The sequence below is a fragment of the Lathyrus oleraceus genome, chromosome 6 (genome assembly GCF_024323335.1).
Source record: "Lathyrus oleraceus cultivar Zhongwan6 chromosome 6, CAAS_Psat_ZW6_1.0, whole genome shotgun sequence".
In the NCBI taxonomy this organism is placed as follows: Eukaryota; Viridiplantae; Streptophyta; class Magnoliopsida; order Fabales; family Fabaceae; genus Lathyrus; species Lathyrus oleraceus.
The window spans coordinates 193,995,558-194,004,204 of NC_066584.1; the positions used below are offsets into that span (position 1 = coordinate 193,995,558).

Here is an 8,647-nt window from a genome sequence, read left to right on the forward strand (position 1 = left end):
AGAAGAGGGTGATGAAGACTGTGAACTCCCTGAAGAACTTGCCAGGCTGTTAAAACAGGAGGAAAGGGTCATTCAACCGCATCAAGAGTCTACTGAAGTGATTAATCTCGGCACCGAGGACGTCAAGAAAGAAATCAAGATAGGGGCTGCTTTGGAAGATGATGTGAAGAAGGGGTTGATTGAACTGTTGCAAGAGTATGTTGATGTCTTCGCTTGGTCTTATCAGGATATGCCAGGGCTTGACACAGATATTATGGTACACCGTTTGCCTCTCAAAGAAGGTTGTCCTCCGGTCAAGCAGAAGCTCAGAAGAACAAGACCAGAGATGGCTGTAAAGATAAAGGAAGAAGTGCAGAAACAGTTGGATGCAGGGTTCCTAGCGGTTACCAATTATCCGTCATGGGTCGCAAACATCGTTCCAGTGCCTAAGAAGGATGGAAAGGTACGGATGTGTGTCGATTACCGGGATCTGAACAGAGCTAGCCCTAAAGATGATTTCCCATTACCTCACATCGACGTTTTGGTGGATAACACAACTCAGTTCTCGGTATTCTCCTTCATGGATGGCTTTTCTGGCTATAACCAAATCAAGATGGCACCACAAGACATGGAGAAGACAACTTTCATAACCCCGTGGGGCACCTTCTGCTACAAGGTGATGCCGTTTGGTCTGAAAAACGCTGGGGCAACATATCAACGAGCTATGGTGACTCTATTCCATGATATGATTCATCATGAAATCGAGGTTTATATGGACGATATGATTGCCAAATCTCAGACAGAAGAAGAACATCTGGTGAATCTGCAGAAGCTGTTTGAGCGTTTAAGGAAATTCAAGCTGAGGCTTAATCCGAACAAGTGCACTTTCGGGGTGAGATCTGGAAAATTGTTGGGTTTTATTGTTAGCGGAAAAGGGATTGAGGTGGATCCTGACAAAGTGAAAGCAATACAGGAGATGCCTGAGCCAAGAACAGAGAAGCAAGTCCGTGGTTTCTTAGGGAGGTTGAACTACATTGCAAGGTTCATCTCTCACCTAACAGCCACGTGTGAGCCAATTTTCAAATTGCTGAGGAAAGATCAGGCTATCAGATGGAACGATGATTGTCAAAGGGCTTTTGAAAAGATAAAAGAGTATTTGCAGAATCCCCCTATCCTCATGCCTCCAGTCCCAGGGAGACCGCTGATTATGTACTTGACAGTACTCGACAATTCCATGGGTTGTGTTCTCGGTCAACACGACGAGACAGGTAGGAAAGAACATGCCATCTACTACTTGAGTAAGAAGTTCACAGACTGCGAGTCGAGATATTCGATGCTTGAAAAGACATGTTGTGCACTTGCATGGGCTGCTAAGCGATTGAGACAATATATGTTGACTCACACAACTTTACTGATCTCCAAGATGGATCCAGTCAAGTATATATTCGAGAAGCCAACTCTCACCGGAAGGGTTGCTCGTTGGCAAATGGTACTGACAGAGTATGATATCCAGTATACATCCCAAAAAGCCATCAAAGGGAGTATTCTGTCAGACTATCTTGCTCAACAACCGATTGAAGACTATGAGCCGATGAAGTTTGATTTTCCAGATGAAGACATCATGTTCCTCAAGATGAAAGACTGTGAAGAGCCAGTTGTTGGGGAGGGACCTGATCCAGATGAAAAGTGGATTTTAACGTTTGATGGGGCCGTCAACGCCAAAGGAAGTGGAATTGGCACTGTCATTACTACTCCGAAAGGTGCCCACATGCCTTTCACCGCTCGTCTGACTTTCGAGTGCACCAATAATGAAGCTGAGTACGAGGCTTGTATCTTGGGTATTGAGCAAGCCATTGATTTGAGAATCAAGACTCTGGACATCTTCGGAGATTCAGCTCTAGTGATCAATCAAGTGAATGGTGATTGGAATACTCTCCAGCCCACTCTGGTCCCCTATAGAGATTACACGAGAAGACTGTTGACTTTCTTCACAACAGTAAAGCTGTATCATATACCTCGTGATGAGAACCAGATGGCAGATGCTCTTGTTACTCTATCCTCCATGATCAAGGTGGGTCGGTGGAACCATGCTCCTAGGATCGATGTTATGCGCCTTGATAGGGCCGCGTATGTGTTTGCTGCTGAACTGGTAGTCGATGACAAGCCCTGGTATCACGACATCAAATGCTTTCTGAAGAATCAAGAGTACCCTGCAAGGGCATCCAACAATGATAGAAAGACTTTGAGAAGATTGGCAGGCAGTTTCTTCTTGAACAAAGACGATGTGCTGTATAAGAGGAACTTCGACATGGTTTTGCTCAGATGCGTGGATAGACACGAGGCGGACATGTTAATGCAGGAAGTTCATGAAGGTTCCTTCGGTACTCATGCCGGCGGACATGCAATGGCTAAGAAATTGTTAAGGGCGGGTTATTACTGGATGACCATGGAATCAGATTGTTTCAAGTATGCTCGGAAGTGCCATAAATGACAGATTTATGCTGATAAGGTGCATGTACCGCCGAATCCTCTGAATGTGATGTCTTCGCCGTGGCCGTTTGCAATGTGGGGCATTGACATGATTGGAAAGATTGAGCCAACTGCTTCCAATGGGCATCGCTTCATCCTTGTTGCCATCGACTATTTCACCAAGTGGGTCGAAGCAGCGTCGTTTGCGAATGTCACCAGACATGTGGTTGCCCGATTCATTAAGAAAGAAATCAGTTGTCGTTATGGGGTTCCTGAAAGAATCATTACTGATAATGGTTCCAATCTCAATAACAAAATGATGAAGGAGTTGTGCCAGAACTTCAACATTCAGCATCACAATTCTTCCCCCTATCGTCCTAAGATGAACGGTGCTGTTGAGGCAGCAAATAAGAACATAAAGAAGATTGTGCAGAAGATGGTCGTTACGTACAGAGATTGGCACGAGATGCTACCCTTCGCCTTGCATGGGTACCGCACTTCAGTACGTACGTCGACCGGGGCGATCCCTTACTCCCTGGTGTATGGTATGGAAGCAGTCCTACCTGTTGAAGTGGAGATTCCTTCCCTAAGAGTCCTGTTGGATGTCAAGTTAGACGAAGCTGAATGGATTCGGACAAGGTTCAACGAGTTGAGTCTTATCGGAGAGAAGCGAATGGCAGCCATTTGTCATGGGCAGTTGTATCAGAGTCGGATGAAGAGAGCCTTTGACTAGAAAGTGCGCCCTCGATGTTTCCAAGTCGGAGATTTGGTGTTGAAAAGGATCCTTCCTCCTCAGACGGATCACAGGGGCAAGTGGACTCCTAACTATGAGGGACCGTATATCGTCACCAAGGTTTTCGATGGTGGGGCCTTAATGCTTGCAACGATGGATGGTGAAGACTTCACTTCCCCTGTGAACTCAGACGCAGTTAAAAAGTACTTCGTATAAGATAGACCCGCTGGACAGTAAAAAGAATAGTCCAGGCAAAAATGGGCATCCTGACGAACCAAGAAAATGAAAAGGTTCGGACAAAAATTAGGGATTAAAAATGAAAAGATCGTACACCCAGTAAGTTGAAAACCTGAAAAGGCAACTTAGGCAAAAATGGGTATCCCGGTGGATTGAAAACCCGAAAAGGGCGATCCAGGCAAAAGTTAGGGATTAAGCGAATGACTGCGTTCTGAGTTAGTTCTGAATCTCGTCTCATGTCAATGACTGGAAACTTTCAAAAGGTGGGAAACAATCTAATCACCTTTTGCAGAAGGCTGATCATCTAGAGGATCTTGAAGACGAGCAAGTCATAGCAGAATTGGAACCCAATAGAAATCCATTTCACATTGCCATTAGATTAATTTATATTTTATCTTTTGTGCGATTACCTCTTTCCAGGGATTGCTTCCTGATGTAAATGCCTATTCAGAGGCCATTCAATCAATAAAATCATGTTATTAAGTATATCTCTGTCTTCATTTTACTGTTTTGTTTGCAAAAATGACGTCCGAATTTTTGATAAACATTGCATCATGAAACATAAGGGCTTTACAGGTATATGCTTAATAAACATTTAAAGTTGATGTGAATTTTAAGTGCTTTGGATCATCTATTCAGAACAGATACCCTCGGTGCTTCCCAAGCATGTGCTTCAGACTATACACTCCCCAGTAGAGTTGACAGTGTCAGACTGTATATTCCCAGCGGAGTTAACAGTACCAGACTGTATATCCCCAGCAGAAGCAGCTGCTCCTCAGAGTTCGATGCCAGATCGATGATCCCGATGCCAGATCGATGATCTCTTGCCTTGAAACATAACCTCGGTACCGTATCGGTGTTTGCCCCCCCTGCTGAGTCATCTCTCGTAGATTATGGTTGCCAGAACCACTATCGCTTCCCCCAACAACAGGTTGACAGCGCCGTTCTCTCCCCAGTCAGAGCCTCGGTATCTCGCCATTGCCAGAACACCGCGCGGCCGGTCATTTCCCCACATAGTTCATTATGCTGTGCATCTCCAACAGTAGTGCCAGGGTCCGGAAGATTATAATCATTTCCCCAACGGGATTCCTTGCTTCAGCTTGGCATTTTCCCCAGCATTTCGCATCCTTGCATGTAGAATCATATTGCATTGCATCCTCCCAAATCGCGTAGCATTTCCATTTTCATGGAGCATTACGCCATTGAAAAATTCAAACATACGCATGTAAGCATAAAACATTCTCGGTATCCCAAGTGATAAGCCAGAAGTTTGTTTCCAGTGCTCAGACTGAAGGTTGTTCATGACTTATTATCCCCAGCATGGGTCGTTGGCCCACGTGCCGCCTCAATTATCATTTTCCCTATTTCTGCCGATGCTGACAGGCATGAAGTTTTCCGGTATCCAGACCGAAGTGGCATTCAGGCCAGTAGTTTCCGGTATCCAGACCGAAGTGGCATTCAGGCCAGTTTTTCCGGTATCCAGACCGAAGTGGCATTCAGGCCAGTTTTTTCCGGTATTCAGACCGAAGTGGCATTCAGGCCAGTTTCCGATTTTCAGATCGAAGAAGTTTCCGGCATTCAGGTCGATGCAACTTGTGGCATTCAGGCCAGTTTCTGGTATCCAGACCGAAGTGGCATTCAGGCCAGTTTCCGATTTTCAGATCGAAGAAGTTTCCGACATTCAGGTTGATGCAACTTGTGGCATTCAGGCCAGTTTCCGGTATCCAGATCGAACTGGCATTCAGGCCAGTTTTTTCCGATTTTCAGATCGAAGAAGTTGCCGACATTCAGGTCGATGCAACTTGTGGCACTCAGGCCAGTTTCCGATATTCAGACCGAATTGGCATTCAGGCCAGTTTCCGATTTTCAGATCGAAGAAGTTTCCGACATTCAGGTCGATGCAACTTGTGGCATTGAGGCCAGTTTCCGGTATCCAGACCGAAGTGGCATTCAGGCCAGTTTCTGATATTCAGATCGAAGAAGTTTCCGACATTCAGGTCGAAGTACTTGTGGCATTCAGGCCAGTTTTTCGATTTCCAGGTCGAAGTGGTGTTCAGACCAGATTTCCGGTGATCAGACCAACATTGATACTCTCATATTCCGATGCTTAGTGTTCAGACTAATGTGCGGCGTTCAGGCCATGGGTATTCCTGTGTTACCATTTATTTTGGTATCCAGGTCAACTTTCTGTTTCGGTACTCAGGCCGATTTTCACCGTATCAGACGGATTCTTCTTTTGAGATTGCTTCTTTGCCAATTCTGACAGGCATTGTTAATTGTTTCATAGGGATTCGGGATCAAAATCTGGGTCTTCTTAGTATTTAACCATCTCCCACTATGATCATATGAAGAACGTCCTGCTTCATATTCTCTAGTTGAAGACGCTTAAATAGGGGCAACTGTCATACCCCGAATTTTGGTCCTAAATTTTTTTTATGTTTTTATTTTCGTTTAGCATGCTTGGCCTAACCTTACTTTGGTTTTATATGAGGATTGGTCTTGGTCCAAAGTCATGGTGTTGTTCATGTGATTGTTAATGCACATATGGTCTTGGTCATCCAAACAACCAACCTTCTTGTGTCACAAGCCAATTGCCAATCATGCCACTTGATTCATGAATATCCCTTTCAAATCCTAATCTTATACCATCATTTCATGGCCTTGTTAACACATACTACCAGTCAAGTCATGTTCTTTTCAAAGTCAAGCATTCAAGTCATAAAATAAACCAATTGTAAAACAAATTTCAAACCATTTCAATTCATTTCACATCATTTCTAAACCATCACATTTGATTTTACATAAAAAAAAGTACAAGTCTTGACAATTTTGACCAATTGTTGACTTTGGTCAATAGTTGACTTTTTGGTCAACATTGACCAAAGTCACCCAAAATCCAAAAACCCTAAAATAAACCCATGTCCATATCCAAATTACACCAAAGGTACTGTTACATGTGATAAAAACAACAAAAATGACCAAAGCAATATTGATTGTGCTATGCATGACTCTCCATCTGACGGTCAAAATTGTGGTGTTAGCTTTTACCATGATGCAGAAAATCGCAACCTGCTAATTCATCTGGCTACTGTCCCTAATGCTAAGGAATTCGCTGATTGGGTAGCAAAGGTGCACCAACAGTCTTGTCATATTGTTTATACAAATTCCCGACCAAACTAATGTCTTTGTTTATGTTGGGATATGCTCCATAATTGGATCGTTGACTGTCATGATTGTAAAAGTGATTGGCAGCCATTAAACTTACATTCGATGGTTCAAATTAAAATATTTACTTTCAAACATGGATTTTTACAACGGTCGGCATTTCCTGCATCATTACAAGTAAGTCACCTTAATATGGCATGGGATATTTTGAACACAACAGTGGTTTCTCCAATCTATTTTGCACTATTCACTTTGTTTACAATATTAGTCGGTGCAATCATGTCTAAGGATTATTCAGGACAAAGTATGAGCAGTTGCATCAGAGCTATGTGGTTTCATCACTAATTTATCTGGGACAACCGTTTTGCACTGCATTAGAATACCAGATCCTCCCGCCAGTACCGATGTGTACAGTCCCCTGTCATCTCCCCTTTGGAGTCTACCGTCTCCCTCACAGACACTTGTTTCATTGCATCCTAATCAAACTCCACCACTGAGAAACTTCCTCGGGCATAATACATCTAGGATATCCCAATCCCCACTTTGCGGACCATGGATTGCTTCTTCTACACCTGCACATGATAACAATTCCTATCTCTCTGCATCACCTGTCACTGATACATTTAAGTCCAGTTCAATCAAAGGAACCTCTGCACCTTCTTCCTCTAGCATTAAGAATGTCCCACCTAATCTGCAAGCTTCTAATGTAGGTCTACAAAATGTATTTCTGCAAACTACTCCTCTGTTTAATACAAACAATGTGACGGTATCATCTGCCAGGCATTCTTGTGATCCAAAGTCCAAAAAAAGGAAAAAGGTTACAACAGAGTCTGAGGATCTTGGCCACAAGGCTATTCATATGCAGTCCCATCTAGTATCAACTCCTGTTGTCAGCAACCATATATCTCCTGCTAACGCCACTGCAACCCCTGTTGTGAATGTGCCAGTAACTACTGTTGAAAAATCAGTTGAGTCTGTATCTCCTCTATCTCTTCCTGATCGCCTCAAAAGTGGCTGGAATGTTGAAAAGAGGATTATGTCAGACGAGTCTCTTACAAAAATTGAGGAGGCAAGGATAAATGCAGAGGAAGCTTCTGCTCTTTCTGCTGCTGCGGTGAATCATAGCATGGGATACAAAAACAGGAAAACAAATAAAAAAAAAGATGGTAGAGCATCTCTCATATGTCAATAGTTGCTGTCCTTCCCGGAGGGGGCCTCCTCTTGTTGTCAGTGGCTCTGATGACGGAACAGCAAAATTATGGGACATGCGTCAAAGGGGTTCCATCCAAACATTCCCTGATAAATACCAAATCACTGCTGTCAGTTTCTCTGATGCCTCAGATAAGATCTACACTGGTGGTATTGATAATGATGTTAAGATATGGGACTTACGTAAAGGTGAGGTTATCATGACACTTCAAGGTCATCAAGATATGATTACGAGCATGCAATTGAGCCCAGATGGTTCCTACCTTCTTACAAATGGCATGGATTGCAAGCTATGCATTTGGGATATGCGTCCGTATGCTCCACAAAATCGATGTGTGAAGATTTTAGAAGGCCATCAACACAACTTTGAGAAGACTTTGTTGAAATTTGGTTGGTCACCTGATGGAAGCAAGGTCACAGCTGGGAGTTCTGATCGAATGGTTTACATTTGGGATGCCACTTCTCGAAGAATATTGTATAAGCTTCCTGGACACAATGGGTCTGTTAATGAGTCTGTTTTCCATCCCAAACTCCTCCATTTCCTCATTAACCTGCTACCATAATAACACCCTTCACAAACATTGCATAAGGAGTAAATAACACTACATCAATGACAGTAGCAAACTTTACCATCTTGGAGCCACATTTGGATAGAGAAACAGCAGCTTTAGCTCTGATCCTAAGGTTTTTGTGACTCACAAAAACCCTTAGTTTCTGAAGCAATGGAAGAGTTGTCATGGAACCCACCATTGATCCAAGTGCCCTCTCAGCTTCTTCACACACAAACCTTTTATCTTGAGAAGCTTTCAGAAGCAGCTGCAGCAGCTGTTGAAATTCAACCAAAACAACACAATT

General features: G+C 43.4%; 1 protein-coding gene across 1 annotated transcript; it reads left to right on the forward strand.

Moving 5' to 3' along the window:
- Positions 1–6,719: 6,719 nt before the first annotated feature.
- Positions 6,720–8,355, forward strand: LOC127094723 (uncharacterized). Its single transcript, XM_051033516.1, has 3 exons — positions 6,720–6,760; positions 6,962–7,593; positions 7,709–8,355. The coding sequence occupies exons 1-3, from the start codon at positions 6,720–6,722 to the stop codon at positions 8,353–8,355; spliced, it is 1,320 nt and encodes a 439-aa protein (XP_050889473.1).
- Positions 8,356–8,647: the final 292 nt, after the last annotated feature.

What these genes read in the sequence shown, in the direction of transcription:
- LOC127094723 (XM_051033516.1), top strand. Translation starts at nt 6,720, where the DNA reads ATGGATTTTTACAACGGTCGGCATTTCCTGCATCATTACAA. An exon ending in CATTTCCTGCATCATTACAA is followed by an intron (nt 6,761 to 6,961) that starts GTAAGTCACCTT and finishes GCACTGCATTAG; the next exon opens with AATACCAGATCCTCCCGCCA. An exon ending in TCTTCCTGATCGCCTCAAAA is followed by an intron (nt 7,594 to 7,708) that starts GTGGCTGGAATG and finishes GGTGAATCATAG; the next exon opens with CATGGGATACAAAAACAGGA.